This window comes from Papilio polytes, unplaced genomic scaffold (genome assembly GCF_000836215.1).
Source record: "Papilio polytes unplaced genomic scaffold, Ppol_1.0 DF824270.1, whole genome shotgun sequence".
Classification (NCBI taxonomy): Eukaryota; Metazoa; Arthropoda; class Insecta; order Lepidoptera; family Papilionidae; genus Papilio; species Papilio polytes.
The window spans coordinates 750,704-776,176 of NW_013524934.1; the positions used below are offsets into that span (position 1 = coordinate 750,704).

The 25,473-nt window shown below is 37.6% G+C and overlaps 3 protein-coding genes and 1 long non-coding RNA gene across 6 annotated transcripts; 1 reads left to right on the forward strand and 3 right to left on the reverse strand.

Moving 5' to 3' along the window:
• Positions 1-2,103: 2,103 nt before the first annotated feature.
• On the reverse strand, positions 2,104-6,377 carry LOC106104231 (very low-density lipoprotein receptor-like). 2 transcript variants are annotated; one of them, XM_013284211.1, is made up of 8 exons: positions 5,596-6,377; positions 5,191-5,301; positions 4,769-5,014; positions 4,255-4,311; positions 4,147-4,155; positions 3,195-3,331; positions 2,678-2,810; positions 2,104-2,577 (listed from the first exon to the last, which is right to left on the reverse strand). In XM_013284211.1, the coding sequence occupies exons 1-8, from the start codon at positions 5,663-5,665 to the stop codon at positions 2,432-2,434; spliced, it is 909 nt and encodes a 302-aa protein (XP_013139665.1). In that variant the 5' UTR covers positions 5,666-6,377; the 3' UTR covers positions 2,104-2,431. The 2 variants fall into 2 exon arrangements, with proteins under 2 accessions (XP_013139665.1, XP_013139674.1); XM_013284220.1 differs by having other exon boundaries at positions 2,484-2,593.
• A 613-nt stretch (positions 6,378-6,990) lies between these two features.
• LOC106104252 lies at positions 6,991-8,547 on the reverse strand. The gene is made up of 3 exons (XR_001225663.1): positions 8,328-8,547; positions 7,707-7,853; positions 6,991-7,477 (listed from the first exon to the last, which is right to left on the reverse strand). It is a non-coding gene; the product is annotated as an uncharacterized LOC106104252 (long non-coding RNA).
• Positions 8,548-9,528: 981 nt separating this feature from the next.
• LOC106103930 (germinal-center associated nuclear protein) lies at positions 9,529-13,686 on the forward strand. The gene is made up of 7 exons (XM_013283850.1): positions 9,529-10,034; positions 10,171-10,332; positions 10,503-10,664; positions 10,919-11,191; positions 11,403-11,540; positions 12,859-13,102; positions 13,360-13,686. The coding sequence occupies exons 1-7, from the start codon at positions 9,928-9,930 to the stop codon at positions 13,441-13,443; spliced, it is 1,170 nt and encodes a 389-aa protein (XP_013139304.1). The 5' UTR covers positions 9,529-9,927; the 3' UTR covers positions 13,444-13,686.
• A 1,006-nt stretch (positions 13,687-14,692) lies between these two features.
• LOC106104816 (transmembrane GTPase Marf) lies at positions 14,693-25,360 on the reverse strand. Of its 2 annotated transcripts, XR_001225695.1 has the most exons (15): positions 25,019-25,360; positions 24,472-24,598; positions 24,061-24,223; positions 23,327-23,557; positions 22,856-22,963; positions 22,579-22,729; positions 21,769-21,932; positions 21,032-21,184; positions 20,207-20,414; positions 19,474-19,706; positions 18,814-19,002; positions 17,878-18,074; positions 17,010-17,237; positions 16,149-16,680; positions 14,693-16,096 (listed from the first exon to the last, which is right to left on the reverse strand). XR_001225695.1 is itself a non-coding variant. In XM_013284979.1 (14 exons), exons 1-13 carry the CDS (start codon positions 25,221-25,223, stop codon positions 17,036-17,038), a joined length of 2,331 nt encoding a protein of 776 aa, XP_013140433.1. In that variant the 5' UTR covers positions 25,224-25,360; the 3' UTR covers positions 14,693-16,680; positions 17,010-17,035. The 2 variants fall into 2 exon arrangements, 1 of the variants encoding a protein (XP_013140433.1); XM_013284979.1 differs by having other exon boundaries at positions 14,693-16,680.
• Between the last annotated feature and the right edge of the window lie 113 nt (positions 25,361-25,473).

The following is a 25,473-nucleotide window of genomic DNA, read 5'->3' on the forward strand; positions in this document are numbered from 1 at the left end:
TACATTATTCTTGATTGACACGTATAATTCCGCCTCTGCCAGTAGCTCTCCTGTGGATGTCATATTGAAAACTAAATTTGCTCGACCCTTCTCAAACGGCAAAATATTTGGGAAATAATCCATATTTGCAGTAATATTCATCAATGTATATTTCCCCTATAAAGAAAAAATAAAGATTTTCATTAGTATTCAAGTAAAGCGTATTAACACGTCCTCTGCATAACAGGTCGATATCCGCCTGACGCGGTACTTAAGCTGGTACGGACGAAGAAAACAATGTCCCTCTCGCAAGTGGGAAACGATTATTTTAGGTGTATAGACATAAAATGCATACATTATGTTCCCACAAAGTTATAGCAATTTAATCTATCCTAGTGCTGGCGGGTCTAGAAAGACCTGCCACGCACTGGCGGAAATATCACTGGGGGCACATTTCGGCCCGCCGCCGCACCAGATGAATAATTATGACTTTACTTGTCGCAGTAAATGAGTTACAGTAAACCAACTAACAAATTTAGCACACACCGCGAACAACATCGAATACAAATCATTTATCCTCCTGAGATTCGGTTTCTTGCTTTGTGACTTTCTCTTTGATTCGTAGGCTTAATTTAATTAGAGGGTCATACTAAAGCCCAAAGACACGGCTGAAGCGTTTTCTCTGTTAGCAATTGACTACCTACCTCCAAGATATTCACAATGTTATTTTAAAATTTGTAGAATGAATGTAACAGATGCTTACAGGGTTCAGAGGACATTTCCGCCCAACCAACGGGGCCACCGCTGCTCCCATATACGGGTCATGATTGAGGAAGTCACATATCTTATAGCGGAAATGGACTAAAGACAGCTTGTATGCGTTCCATCGAAATTCATACAACTTGATCGAGAACTGAAAACATTTAAGATAATTAATTGATGATGAATCAGATATGACGGCTGATAGAGATGTATGGAAGAGCAGCACATACTGTGCCGACCCTCCATAAGGGATAAGGGCAAGTGGATGATGATGAATTGATAATGAATCAATTTTCCTATAAATATAAACAACGAGCTTGATTATTGAGGTGTTTAAAATGAGTTGTGTGGATGGTCAATATTTGGTGGCTTGTCACTTAGTGGGAATGCGATGTGGGTGTACATGGCAAGGCCTCGTTGTTACAACCTTCGCGCTGCGTCTTCACCACGAAGGCAGCGCGATAAAACATACAGATATTTCATTCTGACTTATCTCTACTAATAGATCATTCTATGGGTATCGCCTAGGGGTGCAAGTTGAAGGGGCAAGGTGAAGGCGGCGTTGCAGGTACAATTAAACAGAGGAGTCATTTAAATTACAATGTACATTTAGCTATACAAATACAAACCGTAACATTATTTCCAACAACAAATTTAGTAACAAATTCACAATTTACATAATAATCGCCTTTTCTCCCATAGCGAGTTACGTTTCCCCAAGCACTCTCTACGTATTTGTGATTAAAATAGAGAACTCGTCCTCTTTCGAAAATCACTTTTACCCCCTGCAAGAATATATTAGGAGATTTATATTATGCATATTAAATTTATAATAATTTACTTATATTTGTGTTAATGCAGGCCTTAGTACGTTAAGTAAAATCTGCAATTTTTTTAATTTCAGGTAAGGTAAAAAAAACATTAAATCAAATGGTAAATTCGTGCTAGTGTATAACAGAATTTGTAAGAAATTTACATAGACTAACTAAAACACTGGTGGTCAATAATACACAAAAACAAATTCTTGTAAGGTAACTCATTTTCTCATTGAAAGGCGACTGTCGAAGTTTCAAAAATGCCATAAAAAACAGACGAATTGATAACCTCCTCTTTGGAAGTTGGTACACCTACTCTTTAATTTAATTACGAATGTAGTATGGATAGCATCAAGTACAATTATTATAATGAAATCTACTTATTATAAATAGCGTGGATTTGTTGTTGATAGAAATCTTAATCACGTTTAATAAACTTCAAATGCAATAAAATCGTTACATTCTGTTGAACAAGTCAATGTTAAATGTAAAACAACTAGGTTAAATAGATCATTTTATTAAATCAACATCCTTATAGTTACATATATTTTTTTTGGGCTCTCTCCGCCTCCAGGGTATTCTTTAGGACTCCAGCGCCAACAAGGGAGCGTTGTCGCCCACTTTAAAAATACTCAAAAGAAAATTCTTGCCAGCAGATATCAAACCGCTGCTTGCTAGAATAGATTTATTGAATTATTTTGATCAAAACACTGGATGCAGGGCAAAAGCAAAGTGCAAGGTGACATTTATAACACTAAGTTCTAGCAAAGTTCGGGCAAGTAATTATTTTTTAATATTTCAGCGTAAAATAAGCGGTACGAATAATTTGTAGCTTTTATTTGTAACAGGCTATGGGATACATTATAATTAATTAACTATTTGGAGTTTACAGTGAAGCAATTTCGTTCGTCGGAACCATCTGAGCAGTCTTCTTCGCCATCGCAGGTCCATGCCAACGGCAAACACCGCTTATCCGAATGGCATTGGAACTTGTCCGTGTAACATTTTGGTTGCTCAACTTCTGTTAAAGAGGATACCTGTTAATGTCATGAAATAATTTATCACTTTATTTAGTTTACAAAACTGAATAATTAAATTAAACGACTTGAAATTTCGATTACCTTTAAATATATCTTGATTTGTAACTACAGTATCGTTTGTAACTACAACAGAGATTGTTACTTCTGTATCGGGTTGGCGTACGAGTAAATGCCTACTATGTGATTGACAGACGTAGGTCCCACTATCCGTTATCTGAAAACACGTTACTTGATCAATTTTGCTGGTTTGTGGCTTGCTGCATTGGAGGTTAAGGGGACAGGAAGGGGAAATATCCTATTATATCAGATGTCTATGGGCAGCGATCGCGTAAAGATCATTTACAAGATGCAAGTTTCTTCCCCGTTGCATGCAATGAAATTGAAACAATAATTATTTAAACAACTTTAGTTACGATAGAACTATAATTATCTTGTAAAGTCTAAAGAACTTTTAGACTTTACAAAACAATTAGTTATTGCTTCAATTTTGTTGTATGCATCGTGTGCAAATTATCAATAGCGGCATTTCCAGTTGGTCGTTTACACGATTGTGAATCTTAAGTTGTGTAAATTTGTTTAAAAATTGTCTAATACTTACATCTGCCTCTTGGATTTCCAAACGTCCCCCTCTCGTCATTGCGGTTCTGGTTGAAAACAGTCCCTTGCCTTTCCTTCTCCAGAGCACAGGCACACGCATAATGCCCTCATCCCGGCATTGCAATACTAAAGTATAACCTACACACAATATGTGGCCGATCACTTATAAATATTTATTTAGATATTACGTATAACATATTTTTTTAATGTTCAATTGTCATGCTCAATGTAAATAAAGATTGAATTTTATTTTACCCTTTCATAAGTACAAAAAGTGGATGGGTAAAGTTATAAACGACATAATATGCATAATCCTAATTACAAATTAAAATACCTAAAAGCAACTGGAAGCTAAATATAACTTGTTTACTTACCATATATTGTTTTTTTTATTTAAATATTAGTGTTAAAATCTTTGGAAAAATATTAAAGAAAAACGGCTTATCTACCATATCTATGTTAATCGTTCAAAAATTAAAAATTATTTCGCGCCGTTACGTTTTCTTTGAATACTTGACCACATCTCTAGGACCCGGGTTCAAATCCCGTTGTGTATATGAAATAAATATGAGGAGGTATGAATCGCATGTAATGTTAGTTAGTTTATGTTAGTTATGAGTGTGGAGAAATACACCGGTAGAGGTGGACCTAGAAATATATGGATGAATTGCGTGAAAGGTGACATGACCAAAAAGGCAGTGATGACGACTGATAGAGTTATGTGGAGGATAAGGAGGAAGATGAAAGTATATGAAAAGCATATCGTAATCGATGTGCTTTTGAAGGAAAACATCGTGATGCAACATGCACATATCTGGGGAAAAAATCAACACATATGAAGTTAACCAACGAACCCAAAGTGGGCCATCGTGATTTACTAAGGCCTAAGGGCTAACTTAGGTTAGGTTCCGCGCCCTTTAGTGGATACTTTTATTTAATTGATGATAACTTACCAACGCGGACTGGTCCCGACCATGAAAAAAATAAAATAATTTAATAATAGGTAGGTAACAGGGAAAAAACAACAAAAACCCATTATATTTATAAGCTAGGTGACCTACCGTAAACTGTAGAGAGTTCCGGATATATCTTTAGCTTCAACGCTGTATTTTGTTGGCCTATAAAATTAAAAATTAAATAAGGTCATTTTTATGTATTGAAAACAACCATACAAATAACTAACATTATCGCACATTAGATCCTATTAACTAAGTGAGTAACAGCTCGACTGCAATAACTAAGGGTTATGTACAATATCCACAGACACGTCAAAGACCACACAAAGTGCTTGTTTCCACTGGCGCCACTTTCTTCTGCATAATCAAAACCACGCGCTTCAATAAATGCGAGTCTGGTTCTTTTTGCGTCGGGTGGACTTTCCAAATCAAGATGGTCGTTGTAAGACGACGGTTACAGCTCTAACTCAATATAAAGTAACTTAAAACCCTTGTGATGCGTTTATTTTATTTTTATTATTTTAAACATTGACGAAGTATCGTCCGATGTAAGTGGTATAAGTACATTCTTAGTGAATAATGTATTTGTATCGGTAACTGATCTATATTAGAACCTTACCTGAGGAGATACAAGATGTACAAGTTATAGAAACATTTTGAATGTTATGTTTTTTGAATGTTTTTAAGTAGGGCCGCAGCAGTTTAGCGGGGCAAGTGATGGGGATGCTGTCGAGGGTCATACAGTCACGCTCGTCGGAGCCATCTTCGCAGTCCTCCTCCGCGTCGCATACCCAACTCAGCGGCACGCAGCGCTTGTTCGGGCATTCGAACTCGTTCACATCGCAGCCCAACTGACCATTACTATCTAAAACAATGTCGACGTAAAAGAAATATAATTACAAAACACAACTCATTAATAAAATGAATATGAAAGAATTATAAGATTTGCAACGTTATTTCTTACTTCCTCAGTTATCTCTGTCATTTATGTTAGACCGAGATTTTATTATGACGTATTGTTGTGGAGTTCTTGCGACTTACCTCGGACACGTTTGTTACCAAAACGAAAACAATCGGTCTCTGTGTCGCACGAGAACTGAAAGTCAACGCAGACCCCATCTTGACATCTCAAGGCTCTGTCCTGGCAATGTTCTGAAATAAACGATCCATTAAATATCAAACACCCAATTCTTTTTCTATTTGGTTACTGAGAACTTTAACAACATGAAACAATTGACGTCAACTTTGTTCTTCATCATTATGTGTCAGTCTACTGGACTTTCCACAATACCTTTCACTATATCCAAGAATTAGATTGACTTGTAAAATGTAAATTTGAAGACATTTAAAACCACACAACATGGTTGTAAATTTTTTACGTTTGTCTGTTACTCTTAAATATAAATGAGCTAATAAATAAAGGTGATAAGTAACACTAGTACTTACGTAACGACTGCGCATGAGCACGTGCACAAAATAGAATGAAGAGTAAAGCGAGGATTGTGATCGTCTCCATGTTGCAAACACTAACATTTACGCTTTAAATTTGTATCACTATTAATCTCTAGAACACAGGTTCTCAACTAGTGGTTCGTTGACTGAAAGAAACAAAAGTATGTTCCCTAAATGTGTTTCAATTTACCTGCCAGTAAGCCATTGGTCGCCGGCGGTACGCCAGTTCGCCTTGCTAAAAACAATACAATTATCTTCTATGATTTTTGGACCACTAGGTACTTCACTACTACACTTCGCACTAACGAAAAGTTCGCAAGATAGTATTCGTTCTGATTCATCTTAGTATGAAAGTTATGAAATATCCCAGTATGGGCTGAAGTTAAACGATTTTTAATGACTTTTAGATTTTACATAGTAGTATCTTTTATCAAGAATAACAGTTTAAGAACCCCTGCTTTAGAGTCACAAGTTCAATGAATAGAATACTTGCGTAAATTTGATAAGAAAAAGTAAACAATCTTGACGGACTGCCCGTGGGTTTCTACTGTCAAAATATTCGTAGAAAAAAAATGATGAAAAAAGAACGGAAGGGCTAATTAGTAACTTTTAGATGTAATGGGCGTATTTGGATGTGTGGGTAAGGTACTACCCAGTTCTCCGATAATGTAGGGCCGGCAAGATATTTGAAAAGAACTGTACTAAATGTCATTCTAACGTGCATTACTTAAAAGGCAGCTGTGGATCTAGGTTTATGACGCGGTAAGGAGCTTTCGTCATTTTAAGGAAGATTCGATTTTTAGAAAAACAAACATAATTAGGATAAGGAATTGTAATATAAGGTTAAAAAAATTAACAGCATTACTCGAAATAAAATTTTTAATGTTAACTACATAAATCTATAACAGTGGTAGAGTCCGTTTTAACATATTCGCACGAATGGGTAGGCTCGACCGGTGAAATACCACGACCACACAGAAGACAGGTGTCAAGTGGGAGAAATTCCACGTTTCGTCTGATGAGTGTGGTGCCGGAACCCAACTTTAGTCCCTTTTTCTTTCCACTCTTTTTCTTATAAGAAAAGAATGGGAAGGGAACGTGGATTTGACAGTGCAGGAGACGCATAGGAAGAGAAAATATTATCTTCAAGCTTGTTGCCACCCTATGTTATCAAAAAAATGAAAGTGACGATGAACTGTATTAACACAGATAGCCACAGTTTTTTTACTTTACATAGTTTAAGGGTCTGTTGCAATGCCCGACTATTCATCATCATCATCATCAACTTGCCCTTATCCCTTAGGGAGGGTCGGCAGAGTATGTGTTGCTCTTCCATACATCTCTATCAGCCGTCATAACTGAATCCACTCCTTTCTTAAGCGTATCCTCTTTCACACAATCCATCCATACTTTCTTCGGTCTTCCTCTTCCTTTGTAGCCATCCACATTCATTCTTAACACACTTGCAATGCCAGACTATTGTCGATATGAAAGGTTGCCGGTGTGACAAAGTTTCAAGTTGTCTCAATCTGTGATCAGCGCATAGAGTTGATTAACACTACGTTTCCGAACGAACTCAGAGGAAGCAAAGTCAAAAAGCACACAATTTTCTACAACAATGAACAACAACTCTCAAAAATTAAATATTTAATATCAAACATACTCGTACATAAATAGAAAAAGAATATATACTGCCATTTTAAGTGCGTTTCTTGTTTTTCATTTCATTTTTCACTTCAATATAAACAGCTCCCTCGGCAACCAAGTCGCCATTACGAACCAAATTGAACACAACGTTAACTCGTGCCTTATCAAAAAGCAAAGCGTTGGGGAAGCTTTCAAAGTGGGCACTCAAATTCATTACATGATGTTTTCCCTGAAAATTACAGAAATAAAGAAATCTCGGAATTATTCAAAATGGCAATTTTTTAAATTCTCGCAACTAATCGCGACTCCATCTGCAGATAATTAAAAAGCAATATAAAAGTTGATAATATGCCAAATTCCATCGAGATTAGTTCAGCAGTTTAGGCTACAAACTAACAAACATCGATCCATCTAAACTTTCACATTTAGAGTATTAGTAAGAAGTAAAATTATCTTACAGGTATTACTGGGCAATTTAAACCGGTTTCGCCGATTCCCGCTCCGAAGTAGACATCTTTCTCGATGAAGTCGCAGAACTGGTGGCGAAATTCAAGAATAGAGTGGTAGTAATTATTCCAGCGATATTCAAAGACTTTGATTGTCACCTGGGGATGTTAAATATGACTTTTTTATGATAACAAATGATCGAATGTGGATGAAGAGGAAGACCGAAAAAATATGTATGAATTATGTGAAAAAGGATATACTTGAATTCAAATATAATGGCTAATAGAGATGTATGTAAGAGCAATACATACTGTGTCGACTGTCCGTAGGAACGAGAGCAGGATATTGTGTACAAATCCTCGCCACATATCAATAAAAGCGCTATTCACTTCAAATCTACTTATACAATTAAGTGTCTATTTTTGGTCCCTTTTTTCTTTCTACCCTTTTCTTAAGAGGAGAGGATGGGAAGGAAAAGTGGATTTGACGGCGGAGTAGATGCATAGGAAGGGGAAGTATCATGTTTATGTGTGTCTCCTCTTCCGTCGATTAAGGGTAGGCAACGCATCTACAATTGCGAATGTCTACGGGCAGCGGTCGTTGCCACCTTGTAATATAAGAAAGAAACAAACCGTGATATTATTCGCGACGGTTACTTTGTTAGCAAATACAAAATTTATGTAGTAGTTGCCTCTTCTTTCGTAACGAGTGACATTTAAAAATGCATAAGAAAGGTATTTTGGATTAACACTAACGACGTGTGCCTTTTCAAAATACACCTTTACCCCCTGCAACAAGAAGTCATTTCTCAGAGAGCTTATATGGAGGTGCGCATACTATTCGATTTTTTGTTGTTCAACTAAATAATCAACATTCGCACAACAGTTATGCGGTAGACTAGCCAGCTCTAATGAAAGGAAAATTTTTATCTAACTAACACGTAGTTTTATATTGTAAATGTATGTCATAAATGTAAAAAATAAAAAAGGGCAAAACTTTTGTGAAGAATTAAAAAAAAAACTTGCCAATACTGTGACGATCATTATGACACAAATAAACGTTCTTGTAATCGAAAACATTGTAGAAATGCTACGTTTGCCTATGTAATACATCGACTTATAACACACACAAAATAATATAATTTAGATCTGTTATATGATAAATGTCAATAAATGAAACTCAATTCGGCATACTTCCGACTATAATGGACTATAATTGTTATAAGTGCTTGCAAGCATTTCCGTTGATAAATCTTCTTTTAGGAGGCCTTTCCTAATATAAGGTTATAGTTATATTACTTTAATACTTCATGTTTATTTGTTGCATTGTAATCAGACAAGTTTAGGGCTAACTCCTCTCCTCTCTTGCCGCTGGCCAGCCAAGAATCACTGGCGCCAGTTAATGGTCATATAATGCCCGTTAAATGCCAGTATAGTTATTGAGCTATACTGGCTAAGTGCCAAGTGTCAACTACTCATAATGAGCAAGAATCCAGTGCCTTAAAATTGCTGTTTAAAAAGGCAAACGAATTATATTTTGACATTTGATTATCAAAAATCAAATGACAAATGTTGAAATATCGCAAAACATCAACATTTTTGAAAAGTTTTTAACCCTGGACCCTGGATGTAGTACTAGAACAGGATTGAGCTGTTGTCGAAAAATTTAAGCCGAGCGAGATCTCAATAACTGTTTGTTCTATCCCTCTCTGGCGAAACACCATCGCTATGTTAAAATATGATTCAAGGACAAATATTATAAAAATATTGTTTTTGTCTTCTGACGCCAGCTGATTATTGCTTCAGATAGATTTTAACGTATTTGTGTTATCATTAATGTATTTTTAAAAACAATACAAAATACATAATTCTAAATTGGACATTGCTAAACAAATTTCTTGTAAACTGTATAAAGCAAACCTAGCTTATTATTATTAAACATTTTTACTGCATTCCATCACATCAATTGCCTATTTTTCTACAAACAACGAAAGGATTGATATCTGGCAACTCTAAGTCATTGTCAGAACGAGAAATATCGGACACTTGTAGCCCTCTCACTCGGTTTCAATTTCATTTTGCGTGCAACGAGACTCTTACACCCTTAGCATAAGGTTTTCTTTTCTTTACTTTAACTGCAAGAGGTACAGATAGAACACACTCCTGTTGTACGTAGTACTTATTTATTACCTGCATGAACATTGAACATAACATATCCACATAATTCAAAAACATGTCATATATTGATTTTTTCTCTAAAAATATTAAAAATAAAAAATGGGACGCTGAAAGTATCAGAGGATCTTGTTATGAGATGTGTCCTCAAGTCGAAGAGAAATTGTAAGTTACAGATTTTTTTTATAAATTACTATTTTTGTTAAATTCTATTGGTAAAGTGTTGTTTGATATTACCTTCATACATGTTAGGAATGGCATTAATTTATCCTTTAAGCATAATTCCTTATGTTGATTTCAGACGAGCGAAAGAGAAACTCGTGCACGTTTTGGAAGTTGTAGGCTCAACACGGCAACTGGTGAAAAGCTACAGTCGTTCAGCGGCAGACTCAAATATGGCGATTCCTGGTCTCTTGAGACCATTTCCTATACTTAAAGAGACTACTCAGTATTTATTACTAAGGTACTTATTTCTTATACAAAAGAAACATCCAGTATTTTTTTTTAATAATCTGTTACTTTTAATGAGCATGTTCAGAATCTTAGCAAATTTACTTATGATGTCAAACAACTAGTAACTATTATGTATATAATGTTGTAACATATTTTACAAACCTTATTTGTTGTTTGCAGAGTAACAAAAAGAACTGATGTAACCCCGGCATGTGTATATGACTTCATAAATGACAGATTGCGAGCCATTCGTCAAGATATGACAGTGCAGCGTTTAGCGCCTGAAGAATGTGTGCAATTGCTTGAACCTATGATTAGATTCTATGTATATTTTGGATACAGGCGAGTTTATGTTTACACTAATCTTGGGGAATACTAAAAAATGTAATAAAAGAGGGTAACATTTTAGCATGGGGAAAAAATCAGTCTGGTGCCTCTAACAGTACTATGTCTTGCAAGCCCTGCACCTCCAAGTTGAGATAGGCCTGCAAAGTAGTACTTTTGAACTTAATTTCCTATAATTATTGCAAATCACACTAAGGTTTCTTATAATTAGGGGTAAATTAATATTGAAATTGATGAAAAAATTTTTGCAGATTATGCACCAGCCCATTAAGTGATTTTGATCCTGTGTTAAATAAGAAATATCTATTGGAATGCATGAAATGGTTTCTAAGCTGCTGTGATATGCTTGACGGAAAGTCTAGAGACTATGAGCTGACTGAATTATTATCAAATTGGACCATAGATAAAGCTGAGCATAGACTAACATGTGACAGAGTGTTGGTGGAGAGCTTGTATGTGTTGTGTAATTTAGGAGATATGCATCCATTATACAGATATCTATCTTTGAGGCCAGATATCAAAAGGTAGGTAATCATTTTTTTATTGTACAAACAGAATATAGCAGTGTATGTAATTGTGACCAATTACTTTTGATTGTTATTCAGAATTATGTTTATTTACTGTAATTTAGTCAACAAATGATATCACCATACTTTAGTACAATGTTCGGTGAGTTTTGTTTATTTTTTTTTTGTTCTACCCTTTATTTTTTAATTGTGAATGCAATTATTGCAGGAACTCACATTTGCAATTGGTTTATAAAATGGCAGTGGCAAATCTGCACGGGAACTTTGTGAAGTTGTGCCAGCTGTCAGAAAAGCTGTGTCCACTCACTTATTGTGCGTTTTTGTTACATCTACCCACTATTCAAAGGTATGAAGTAATACAACATAGATGGAGCAAATTATTTACTTATTGTTGCTGTCAAATTCTACTGCAGAAACACTTGTTTTGGGGCATATTTACTATTTTGAAGTATGTATGGATAGATATTTCTTACTTCATTAACTTCAAGGTATAATGGAATTTGATGAAATGTGAAATATAGTTTGGAAGAACATAGGCTACATACAAAATTTTATTCCATACCATCCAAGTCACAAAAGCTAATTTTGCAATATTTATGTTTATGCTATGTTCCACTGTAAACACGAAGAATTTCTATTTACACTAAATACATAAAAAAAATCTGTTTAAAATTTTCTTTTGTGCGATAATCATACTTCATATTAATATTATAAATGTGAAAGTTTAGATGGATGGATAGTTTGTAGGCTAAACGGATTTCGATGAAATTTGGCATAGACTTATAGGTTACTTTGGAAGAACACATAGGCTTTTTTTTTTTTTTTTTTTTTTTTTTTTTTTTTTTTTTTTTTTTTTTTTTTTTTTTTTTATAGTGGGGAAATGCTTTACGCATACCCCCGCGCCCTAAGAGGGGAAAGGCGCGGAGGTTATGTTGGACTCACTCCCGATAAGCGGGAGCATACCAACTAAAACCCCACTGTCTCCATCTTTTCACCGGATACCGGGGTATGGGCACACAGGAAGTATTCTTCCACTCCCCGGTGGTGACTGGCTGTTACGCCTCCTCGGTTGTTTGGACCGCTCTTGCGCGGAGAACCACGCGCCCTCTGCTACTCAATCGGAGTGGCGAACTTCCCCTTGGTTCGCCACTCGAGTACGGTCAAGGTGGTAGGGTCCGGGCAAAAGCCCTTCCCCTGCCCCCTCTGCGGCGGCTGCGGTTGGCGACCCCTCTGGTCACCTCTCTGAGCCTCTCCGCCTCCTCTTTGAGTCTGATGACTTCCTCGCAGTATGTCTGGACTGCCCTCCAGACCACATCTGACTCCGTCATGGCCCTGACCACTGCCGGCAGGGACAGGTCTCCGCCCGCGGAAGAACACATAGGCTATGCTAAAGCTCTCTAAGTAAAAATAACATAACCCAACCTTCTATCAAACATCTGTCCTATGTTAACTTACATGTTTAGTTAGTTTATCTTATATACTTCTTTTGTTATTTAATATATAATGTGTTTTTTTTTTAATTCAATAACTTTATATTTTTCTGTACATCATATATAAGAGTTAAATCTATGTGAAAAATATATTGTCAGTGAATAAAGGCTTTTCTTATATAATGTGTTTAACATGATTTAGTTATTAGTAAGATAATAAATGATTGTGTTCAGGAGAGGCGTGTCTGTGTTGAGTGTCGCGTACAGCAGCGCGCGCGGGGCGGTGCCGGCGGGCGCGGTGGCGCGCTGGCTGCGCCTGCGCAGCGCCGCCCGCGCCGCCGCGCTCTGCTCGCACCACGGCCTCGCCATCCGACGCGACCACAACGATCACAACGACCATTACGAGCATAACGGCCATTACGAGCAAAACGACCAGGTGCACTTCAACAAGAAAGACTTCAAGGCTGATGTTGATCTGGTAACTTATGACCAACAATTGTGACTAAAACCAAGGCACCTCTAACTTAGCTCCGAACCTCGGGAGCTAACTATAAATAACTTTTCATATGTAAATATGGACTTTGTAAGAGTAAAAATCCATTCATGGTTTAGACTTGGTTAGTTTGACAGTAGCACTCAATGACTGGACTGCCAATCAACTGGCATAGTGTGAACACTAATTTGTACAACTAAAACAATTTTAATTTTAGTGATATCATATTGTTTTATTTTCAGATGAAACCAGATACCCATGTCCCAGACAAATTAAACATTCCAATTCAAGAAATTCTTACATATCGAACTGATGGAATGATTTAGTGAGCTGCTCTCAAATCGTAGCATGCCAGTTTTTTACTTTTTTTTACCTTATAGTAAGTGGCAAAAATGTAGGCGGGTGCGATAATTTAAAAGAGTACTGTGCAACACTGCGTTGCTAATGGATTATTCCTGCTGTTGCCAGATTACCCTGTATGTGGACTGTGATCTCAGTTTTAAGTTTTAAAAAAATGTTTATTTTTTCAGTGTTATACATATTTCGTTTGTTTTTAATAAAGCAAGAAAAAATAAACGAATGATTTTTATTTCCATTTCGTTTATTTTTGTTCGTTTATTTTAGTTTTGTAGGGCTTTTGCTAGTAAAGTTAAATAATTAAAACAACAAATATAAATGAATCCTTTATTACTTTTATTTACATAAGAAAATTCACCTAATTACGTGATAACTAATTACATTGGACAACATTTAACATAAGTTGTTTGGACTTGGGAAAGTTAAATTCATACAAAATATTTCCATGACAACGAAACTCATTTGATATTTTACAAAATAGGGTTGTCACAAATAACAGTAGTCATGCTTTATTAAACATTTTTTATTTAGTTAAATAGTTCATTTGCTTTGACTTTTTAAAGTCATTCCAATAAATAAAATGCAAAGACATCAAGTAATAATAAAACACAAAATTAACTTTTTTTCGCGGTTCGGTAACGCCCAACCCTATACAGATATCGTCGCGTTCAATTTTACTTTACAATGCGAACTGTTTATTTAAAAAAGACATGATTTGAATAAATTAAAAATAATCACTTTTTTTGTGATTTTACAGCAATATCTTAATTAGTAAATGTCAAAAATAAATGGCAAGTGGCACTAACAAGCAATCATCTCGAGATAATTTAATTTTCAGAGTTTGCATTAAATTTACGCACTATTTACCATACGGTATCATAGAAAACTTCGATAAGGGCGCATTTATAAGGGCCGCGAGCATTCGGCCATAGTCGTGCATAATAAGTCCCCGCACGATATTGCTTCATTACGAGCATTTTCATTAGTCGTTAGCCCGTATGCGGGGACGCACGCTATAACGAGTTATCAACTAATAAAATTGCGCCTTAAATTTTAAAACATTTTGCTTTATGTCATATTTGAATTAGTAACTTTCAAGTGGAAAAAACCTAAGCTGTCAAAGCATAAGTGATGACTAATGTTTGGTTAACTGGGCTATTTTTATTTTATTTTTTAAATTATTAAGACAGCACTTTAGAACCTATATCCGGTATTCTGTTTGTGTAAAAAAATAAAGGATCTGTCAATTGTTAGTTACGCAAAACTAAGATACACATTTTATAAAACTCTTAGCCATATTTGTGATATACGTTGCGATTAGCTCGTAACAATATAAATACTATAAAACATTTCAAATGATTTCCTGTTCCTAACATTTTTATATTCTTTATGTATTACTTCATTACAATTTAGTAGTATTCTCAACAAACGCTCCAATTTCTAAAATTTAATTTATAAAGCGTAAAACTTAAAGTGAAACAATATTAACTACTTGGTTACAAGTGTTGACTGCGCTACCAATTGAAGAAACCTTGTTTAACTTCGATAAGATTAACGAAACACAGTTAGTCAGCAAGATCCAGTTGGCCATCTAAACACAGTTGGGCACCGAAACACTGTTAGCTAACGAAACACAGTTGGCCATCGAAACACAGTTTGCCACCGAAACACAGTCGGCTACGGTATTTTTATGTAAAACAACAATAATATCGATCTAATGAAGCGACAGTCACCACTCATAGCCTGTCCTACAATAATATCGCATTTGGTAACCCAGTAGGCATTCACAAGCATTTCAAACACGAAAATCGCGTTTACCATAAATATAAATAAACTACTACATAATAAATATTCAAATTAACATCAAAGGTCATTTTATTTACAACAGATTATCGCCCCGTTTAAGACCTTTGACGTAACAATATATTCAAATTCTCCTATTTGAAATTCGTTAATTTATAAATACTGAGGATATAACGCGGGATTTTGGTCACTATTGCTGGTGGCAATCATCGCGTCACCCCGCAATTATTACATATCTCCATAGGAATACATATAAAAAACTTAGTATGCATAACAAGTTTGCTAACTAGCGGGAGACGCAACGACAAACTTAAGGACTACGTAATCCCAGTACAAAACAACATAGTTTTAAACATACATCATTTACACAAGCAAACAATAGCACCTATTGTGGAAGGTAAACATTCAAACTACTCACAAATTGCACAAAAAAGCGACAAAAAAAACTACAACAATTCAACATGTCAACAATACCATATCCTGCCTTGCAAACTAATAAATAAACAACAACAAAAACTATTTTACACAGTACAGTCGCGTACAACATTTTTACAATCAAAAACATTTTATTTTCATAGTATTATATTCATTTGTATTCTGACAAAATCAAAAATCTTAAAGACCTACATTTTCAAGTAACATTTGCATTACAAATTAGCTACCAGAAAAAAAATTGCACGCGACTGTACTTAAAGTCTACTATACAATTGTACAAAATCTAAACATAAATGTTTACCTTCCGCGGCTGCAAATAACATATCTAACAACTTGTCCAATTCTCTCTTATCAGTAATGTGCCGTCTGTGGTCGACCTCAAACCTGTCGTCTTGACTTAGGTCACAAACCTGTCGCCTTGACTTAGTTCACAAACCTGTCGCCTTGACTTAGGTCACAAACCTGTCGCCTTGACTTAGTTCACAAACCTGTCGCCTTGACTTAGGTCACAGACATGTCGCCTTGACTTAGTTCACAAACCTGTCGCCTTGACTTAGGTCTTAATCCTGTCGTTTCGAGTTGTATTCATAGTACAGACTTTAAATTTGTTACTAAATTTCTAGAAAAATCCAATAATTTTGTAACTGAAAAACGTTTTCTAGCAAATTTACTCCTAAATAAAAAGATTCATTAAATCATCATGATGATTGACATTTCCTTGTATATACAACAAAATTTCACTCTGAAATAAATCTGCTAAGGATGAATAATTTCTATGAAACTTGGTTTTTATACTTTACTTAATTTAAAAGAAATTTGTTGAAAAATCTACATTTAAACAACAATAGGAATTATATTTGTCACTTTAAAGCCTGATCTATGAAATACCTCGCAGTGCACTAGGTAGCCAAGACGCAGCGCCGCTCCCTCTCCGCTACCCCTCTCCAATTGTCTAGTATCACGCAAAGCTGGAACACATAGATATCATAAATTCAAATTACACATTTGAAAACGATTTCAATAAAGTAACAAAAGTATACAAAAATTGCTTTGAAAAATAGACAGAAATAACACAAATCTCCGGCGCAACTGTACTGGTCTAATGTAAACTCTGTCCGCATGAAATTAAAAAAAAAACAAATCTGAGTAGCCTATGTATTCTTCCAAACTATCATCTACATTTACGCCATTTCATCGAGACCCTTTCAGCAGTTTAGGCTACAAACTCTAACAAACTATCAGTCATAAGTTCGCTAAGTAGATAGAGAGACATATGTATGTAGTGGTGTGTACTGACCGCGGGCGCTGCCTGGCCTAGTTGTGCTAGTTGTGCTTGAGGAAGGCCTCGTCGAAGAGTTCTAGCTCGTGCGAGAGGTAGTGCGCCTTGTTGCGCAGGCGCTTGGCGGCGGCGGAGGCGTCCTCCAGCATGGCGATGGCGGCGCGCACCTCGCCCAGCTCGCCGTCCATCTCCGTCGTCGCCTCGTCGATCAGCCGGCACAGCCGCGCGAACATCGTCGATAGCTCCCTGCCACAGGTTGTTTTTTATAATATAAAGTGGCAAACTAGCAAGCCTGAAGCAAACCTGAATCCATAGAAATGGAAAACGACCGCTGCCCATAAACATCCGCAATTGCATATCCGTTGCCTACCTTTAATCGACGGAGAAGGAGACGCACATAAAGAGTACATTTTCCCTTCCTATGCGTCTCCTCCACCGTCAAATCCACTGTTCCTTCCTAAGGGCGAGCCAGCCCTGCAGTGTGAAGATGTTAAAGCGGGCTCTACCATTGTTAAATGTTCACACACATCAACTAATAACTCATTTAATGTACTCAGAAAATAAAATTAAGTGATTGTGACGGAGCCAGCTGAAAATCAGCGCAGGAACGGCTTAGTCCCTTTTGCCACGATTTTATGTTTTCTTTAGAATAAGTCCGTTTATGTAATTTATTTTTTGTGTCAATAAATACATATTCATTCGAAAAACAGGCATAATAGATTAAACATAGAGTGAATAAAAAATATGCATACTAAAGCAGAGAACAACAGATTTTTTTTTATATTGTAACAAACGAGCAAGCGGCCACCTGGCCAGCGGTTACTTGGCCATTTCGGCGGATTCAGGTGGCCGCATGCTTATACATAGAAAAGTGTGTGTGACTGACTGCTGGACTTGGTGGCTGCAGTTGGCGGAGGTGAGGTCGACGATGAGGCGCAGCTTGTGCCCGGCGTGCGCGACGTACTGGCGCTTGAAGAGGCGCTCCTGCGCGCGCGCCGTCCACGTCAGCCGCTCGTACAGGTACAGCGCGCCGTACACCGCGCCACTCAGCGCCACCACGCGCCACCCCACCGTCTTCAGCAGCTGCAACACACAAACACTTACTGTCGGACACTTCCTTCTGTTATGAACAACTCTGTGGCGATGTAACTGGCATAAGCCTGCCTGATTCCTGACATGCGTAGACCAGTCTACGCATGTCAGGATTAGGTTACATGACAAGTGAGTAAGACGAAGGTTGTAAATAAATAATTATTAAGTGATGTGTCTTTAACCCCTTATTGGTATAAAACACTACGTCATCAATAACCCTCAATCCAATATTATGAAAAGGCTACGCACATGCCGCAACACGGCAGTCCTATAGTCATTAGTATGTAACCCTTAGATTTGATACAATAAAATTCGCAGTAATTAAAGTGTGTGTGTGTTTTTTTTTTAAAAAAAGTACTCACAGAACGCAATCCTAACAGTTCGTTAATAAATCACGAAAAAAACTAATCGTTTTGAGACGAACGGGAAGGTTATTGCACAAGGGAATAATAAAGGTTATTTTAATACCCTACTGACGAAGTTCCTGGCTGTAATTTTACTAATATAAATGCGAAAATGAACATAGATGAATATAAAAATTTGTAATTTTATATTTGATAAAAATTGTCACAGATGTAGAACATAATCTGGAAGAACACTTACTAAGTTGTCTAGGAGTTTTTGAGTTATTTTAATACATACAAAAATCCAAAAACATAAATTTTTCCTCTATATAAAATTAGTAAAGATATAGATGATACATAATAGAGTAGGAGTAAGGTTGCCTCACCAGCCCGGAGAGCAGCAGGCCGCCCATGGTGCCCTGCGAGGTGAGAGCGCCCAGTGCGAACCGCGACACCATGCCCCACTCCTCCGCACTCAGCGGCCCCACGGCCCCGGCCCCGCCGCCCCCCGCAGCCGGCCCATTGCGCCCCACCACCTCCATGTTGGGGGCACCCGGACCCACCGCCGGCGGAATCTGAGACAAATTATAAAATTTTATCATACATCAAATTACATTTTGGAATCAAGTATTTAAAAAACGTTTACGATAAAAAATAAAAAAAAAACATTTAAAATTTAATATTTACTCTTAATTACATTTCTATGACATATTATTTAAGGGGCATATCAAATTGCAGCTTATTTAAAGAAAAAGGGACTAAATGTGTATAAAGTGTTGTACTAGTGGCGTGTAAAGACGTGTAGAGGTATGTAGAGGTGTGTAGAGGCGTGTCGAGGCGTGTAGAGGCGTGTCGGGGCGTGCAGAGGCGTGCAGAGGCATGCAGAGGCGTGTAGAGGCGTGTCGAGGCATGTAGAGGCGTGTAGAGGTGTGCAGTGTTGTGTAGAGATGTTTAGAGAACTATACAGGTGTATAGATGCGTGTAGAGGTGTGTAGACGCATGAACAGGCGTGTAGAGAGGTGTAGAATCATTTAGAGGGCGTGTACCGGCGTATACTGGGGCGGGTTCTTGAGCGCGATCTTGTTGGTGTTCTTTCCCTGGAAGCGCTGTATGAGCGCGGTGATGCCGTACGAGAAGCGGAAGGCCAGATCCTCGTGGAAATCAGCGCAGAGGTTGTCGCAGTTGAGGCGGTACAGCACCTCGAAGGGCTGCTGGTGTGGCACTATGTAGTTGGCGGCGGCCGCGCGCTTGTGCGCAGGTAATATGTTGTACATGCGCTCTGAAATACAACGTAAACTATGAACAGTCGGGGAACTTGCGCTATTCCACCTTAAAAGCTACGATCGTTAGAACATTTTAAAATGGGACAGGAACAAAAACATATTTTTTCTGCGTTGTAACGCAGCTTAGAATAGTGTTTATAGTTTAAAAAAATTTGGTTAGTTTCTTTTTATTACTATCCCTCCGTTTGAGCTCACCGCTATCTAATTAGTTTTTGTATGAAGAGGAGTTTGTGAAAATGATTTCATTGGCAATATTTCTGTAACAAAACATGACGGATTTCAACGACTATTAAATAAAGTGGATATAAAAGTAAATACGCTTGAGACCACATTTTGGTATAGTTTAAAAAATAAAAAGAACACTGGGGCGTTTTCTTTTATAATCCTCATGTATGGACAAGTTGGAGGCGAAAGATGGAGGACCGCATTGAAAGGCATTGGGGAAAGTCTACATCCTGCATCCAGCATATAAAATCTGACGATGTCACGTAGTTACCAGCCATCTCCTTCTGCACGGCGTCCATTTCCTGTCCGATGTCAGCGGAGAGACGCTTCTTGAGCCGCTGTCCGAGCCCCGCCTCCACGTGGCGGTGCAGCTGCCGCTTGTACTGGTCGAGCGCGCCTCGCTCCGCGCGGAACGGCGCCTCGTACTCGTCCACTAGCGCTGACAGGCGACGGATCTCTTGGCTCAGCGTCAGCGACACCTACGTCGTATTTATATTTTTTATATTCACGGATATTTCTTTATCTATATTGATTTAATAAACTATAAACACACAATACTTTATAGCGTAGAATTGTCAATCGCGACATATTTTTTAAATATTTCTTTAATAAAAAAAAGTCCTACAGCGACACACTATGGACTACACATTTTCAAGATATTAAACTTAGGGGGTATAAAAATTGGATAAAACCTTCGTGTGAGAAAGGATCTATAGCTGCCAACATTAAGTAAAGTTATCGTAACGGTAATTTTGAATTTTCAATTGAGAATTTGACAAATGTAGATAATAAAAAAAGATTTTATAATTTCAAGCGGATGAAGCGGCACGGGAACAGCTCGTTTATTAGTTTCATTGTACAATTGCAACAATGCTCTAGGCTTGTGGTAAAAAACATCGATCACGTGATCAGCAATCAGTGTCCTTAACCTCAATTTCTATCAACATGGGCACCAAATGAACTCTTTCTTGGTGAAATCCAAAATGGCCGCCGTCGCAAGATGTCTGATGTCATATTTGTAACAAAAATGGGTATCAGGCTTATCGGAGTTCCCACAGTATTGAAGTAGGCAGCATTCTGGGCAGCAGCTGGGTACCTTGTGCTCGACGCTCTCGACCATGCGTCCGATCTTGTCCTTCATCTGGCGCGTGATGGCCGTCAGCTGTTCCTCCACCGCCGACAGCTGCTCGTGCAGCACGCGCTGCTTCTCCACACGAGACGACTTCTGGTCTGTCGCCTTGTTGTACACCTGCAATACACAAGAACATTTAGGGCTGGTCCCACGACTGGCTGATAGACTCAGATAACTAAAAAAATACAGCACAGGCTGCGGATTCCGATGACTCAAGCAACCAGTGGTCAGGGCTGCAGGGTCAGGAACCTCTTCACAATGCGTGCGGTTTTTAAAATAACTGCCTTTTGAATCGGGCTCTTTATCCAACTGTCTAGCGAGAGCTTAAGATGTTGGTCGAAGTTCTTCGCTATTAGCCCGTGCACCGAAACGACCATCGGAATAATGGTAGTCGATTTCATTCGCCACATGGCGGTAACCTCGTGAGTCAGATCCAAATATTTTAATAATTTTTGGCTTTCACGAGATTCTCGTCATGTGGGTTATTGATATCGACTAACATTACACAACTCTCAGGCCGATCTATTATTACTATATCATTGGCAGCAATAGTCCTGTCAGTAATAATAGATCGATCCCAGTAGAGCGTGATAGGTTATTTTCCAGAACAAGCTGATATTGATAAGGGCAAGTTGCTGATAGATAATTTTGGCCACTTGGTATGCACCGGCCGCAAGACGAGAGCAATGCATGATTATTACCAGTTCCAGTGCTGCCATGACGTCTGCGGCGATGTTCTTGCCGCGGCGCGAGTGCTGCGCGAACTTGGTGCGCACAGCCGACTGGCTGATGCACTCCTCGAACTTGCGCTCGAAGTCCACGAACTCGAAGTACCGCACCTGGTGCCCGTCAGCCAGCACCGGCGCTGGTACACATCACACTTTATACATATATTGGTAACTAATTATTCCCGTGCGGCTTCATCCGCATGAAATTGTAAATTTATTGTTTACATTTGTCAAATTATCAATAGCAAATCAAAATGACATGACATGACATGACAAACCTTGGCAATCTTGCTTCCTTGATGTTGGCAGCAACTTACGGACTCTTTCCCACATTAGAGTTTTTATCCAAAATATTTAACCCTTAAGTTTAAAGGCGTGAAAATATATAGCCTAAAGCGTGATGTAAGTGTAGGGCTTATTATTAAAAAAAATAATCATTCAAAAATGTGCTGTAATTGCTGACATCTTAGGCAACAAAAAAGTGTGTGTTTACGCTTTATTATGATAGTACAGATAAGGTCATTTTAACTGTGGTAGACCCCGCTTTAACATCTTCGTGTATTGTAACTTCATGTATTGAAATAACTCAAACGCTACTGGGCCGATTTTAAAAATTCTTTTATCATTAAAAAACTACATTATCAGTGGTAACTGTAACAGCAACATAGACAATATTATTTTAGTACTTTTTAACTTCACGTGGGCGAAGTCGCGAGCAGCAGCTAGTACTTATATAAGTTGGAATTAACTTATATTTTTTTAATTAACTAGTCAGTAACTCACATGAGACGGGTTTCTCTCTCTCCCTCATGCGCGTGAGCAGCGCCTCCTTGGCGGATATGAAGAATATCCTCTCCTCGGCCTCCTTGGGCGAGCAGACACGCAGCTCGCGGGACAGGAAGTCCACGCACCGGTTGGCGTGCTGTGTACGCACCTGAAAACGTATACAATAATTTGTATATTTATTTTTAATATAAAAGATACCGAGGAATTTTTATGAGTCGGTTATAAAAAATCATACATTTCGGAAATTATTAGATTAAACATGAAAACCCCTCACCTGGTCCAAGTATTCAGGTTCCGAAGCAGAAGCGTCCCATCTGTTGTTCAATATAAATATATTCGGTTGTGATATCTTCGTTGACACTTTGTGGAAAAAGTTTTTCTCCTGAAAATTTTCACCATTTTATATATTAATCTACAATTCTATGTTAATATTATAAAGAGGAAAGATTTGTATTTTTTGTATGTATTGAAATAACTCAAAAACTACTAGGCCGATTTCAAAAATTCTTTCAACATTAAAAAGCTACATTATCGCTTAGTAACAAAGGCTACATTTTTAAATTTCACGTGGGCGAAGTCGGCAATAGGTAGTAATATATGATTAAGTTTAATGCTGCATTTATAAAGCCTAACAATAACTATAACATTTAGATTAACACTAACGTCTATTCTTCAAGTAGCAATAACATAAAAACCTAGTCCGAGGATGTTTCGATTTATCACGTCATGTACATTATATACTCACAGTGACCATAAGTGTGGACTCGGCGTTAGCAACGAGGACGAAGACATCAGCATCAAGGCAGTACTGGTCTATCCAGGTGTCAAGGTTGGGAGTCACATCGACCCCGGGGCTGTCCACCAGCACCACGTCGTCCCGCAGCAAGGCGCACAGCTCCCGGGGCCAGTATACATGCACCAGGGCGCACTCCTGCAGCCGCGTGGCACATAGCGCGTGTCCCAGCTGGCTCACAGACTAAATAAAATACAACCTTTAGTACCTTTATACCTTTATACATAAGGTTCTTTTTGGACTAAACATTTTAACATTTGAGTGCTTCAATCATGTAAGTTTTATTAAGTAGATTGCTATAACTAGTCATTACAATAACTAGATATTGAATGGTTATCACTCACACCTATTTTTGAGGCAGTGGCATAGGTATTTATTAAATCTTTTGAGTTTTATCCATACTAAAGCAGGCTACCAGTTTGAAATAAATTGTTGATCTATTCGGTTAAAACAATGTGTGTTTCCATTGTCAGATGAACTGTATAGTTAAAGTTTTGTCACACACAATTTTAAATAAATAGTACAACTATTCAGTTACAATTGAGAGTATATAGGATTAGTAATCAAGAAGGGAATGAATGCACGGAAAGAAAATATTTTCCCTGCATAGGTGTCCCAACCCGTTAAATCCACTATATTGGATAATATGCCTAATTTGCAAGTTTTTTGTCGTTATGTTGAGTTACCTGCACGCTGAGCTTCTCCTCTGTACCGTCGGTGCGCATGAAGGCCTCGTCGGTGTCGGAGCCCTCCACCTGCAGGAAGCAGTTGGTGGTGTGCCCGATGCCACTCGGTAAGATCTTGTCGTGCAACATCGCATTTATTACTGTGCTCTTACCATTACTTGTTCTGTAATACAATTGAAAATACTAAAAACAATAAAACATGAACTATAACAGTGTAAAAAGTATTAAATAACACCATTGTCTTCAAAATCTACCAAGCTGAGCTTAAATATTGGTTCAGACCAGGAATATTATATTTCAATTTCCATCTCCTTTTTTCTTTATTAAAGCTTTTTAAAACCATATATGTAGTTGAATTGTAATTTTTAGTAACTATAATAAAGGTATAAATGTAAAGATATTGCCACAAACCTGCCAAAGAAGGCGACTTTCATGTGATCTCGTTTGAGCACCTCCCGTATGGCCTGAACCTTGCTGACGTACGCTTCAATGTTGGCAACATCCTGTGCACTTGCAATCTTGTTTTCACCCGAAACCGCTGAAATATTACATAAGTTATTAGTACTTTACAGATATAGTTACATTAAAAAACATTACAATTTGAAACATGAGTATTTATTGTTATGTAACTCTATGACACTATGAAAACTCATTCCCATTGACCTTAATTTTAATTATTGTTTATTTGCAAGGTTACAATGTTGAATTTAGATTTTGCCTGTGCTGAATTAAAAAAAACAGTAGCCTATGTGTTTTGAGGCTATGTTTACCTTTGTACTGTTTCATTGAGATTTTCATTGTTTTGATTGAAAATTAATTTTAAAATTCAGTTGTAAAGAGCAAATTGTCTCATATGGAACATACATGTGCATGATTTACAGCAGATTCTGGCACACTATGGATGTCCATCTCACAGTTTATGATTACAACAATAAATAAGAAGTAAAATATATCTCACCGTGCATAAAAGTGACTGCATCCTTAACATAATCATCAATCTCAATGAATATATCGTTGATCTTCTTTTTAGCTCTTACAAATATCTGCAACGGGGAGTCAACATTTGGCATATTGACGCGGACATTGCCATTGTTGAGCGTCGCGACGTTGTGCGGCCCGTCGCCAGCCATCATCGATATCGTACGGTTAACATACGCAGCCATACGGGAAGGAAAGATGCACGATTTGCGTTAGCCCAACCTTATGCCGAACAATAACAATAAACTTTTATTGCACCACTTCTACGGTTCACACTACATGCACGGTGCGACTGCAACAAAAAAAAACAAGCTGAGCATGGCAGGTGCAGTGATGAGCGCAAAAAAAACTTGGGGAAATGTGAGTGACTGCTATACTCAAAGATTTACGGCCTCTAAGATAGTCCCTTGGTGTATGTTTCTCATACTGAATCTG

Bases quoted from the DNA above. Each gene is read 5' to 3' on its own strand.
- LOC106103930 (XM_013283850.1), top strand. From the start codon at position 9,928: ATGTCATATATTGATTTTTTCTCTAAAAATATTAAAAATAAAAAATGG. The intron at 11,192-11,402 runs GTAGGTAATCAT...CAATTATTGCAG, and splicing joins TTGAGGCCAGATATCAAAAG to GAACTCACATTTGCAATTGG. The intron at 13,103-13,359 runs GTAACTTATGAC...TTTTATTTTCAG, and splicing joins TCAAGGCTGATGTTGATCTG to ATGAAACCAGATACCCATGT.
- LOC106104816 (XM_013284979.1), bottom strand. From the start codon at position 25,223: ATGGCTGCGTATGTTAACCGTACGATATCGATGATGGCTGGCGACGGG. The intron at 21,933-22,578 runs GTGAGTTACTGA...GATGTGTACCAG, and splicing joins GAGAGAGAAACCCGTCTCAT to CGCCGGTGCTGGCTGACGGG. The intron at 20,415-21,031 runs GTACCCAGCTGC...AATACGACGTAG, and splicing joins TCGAGAGCGTCGAGCACAAG to GTGTCGCTGACGCTGAGCCA.
- LOC106104231 (XM_013284211.1), bottom strand. From the start codon at position 5,665: ATGGAGACGATCACAATCCTCGCTTTACTCTTCATTCTATTTTGTGCA. The intron at 5,302-5,595 runs GTAAGTACTAGT...CGTTTATTTCAG, and splicing joins TGCTCATGCGCAGTCGTTAC to AACATTGCCAGGACAGAGCC. The intron at 2,811-3,194 runs GTAAGTATTAGA...ACGTGTTTTCAG, and splicing joins TGGAAATCCAAGAGGCAGAT to ATAACGGATAGTGGGACCTA.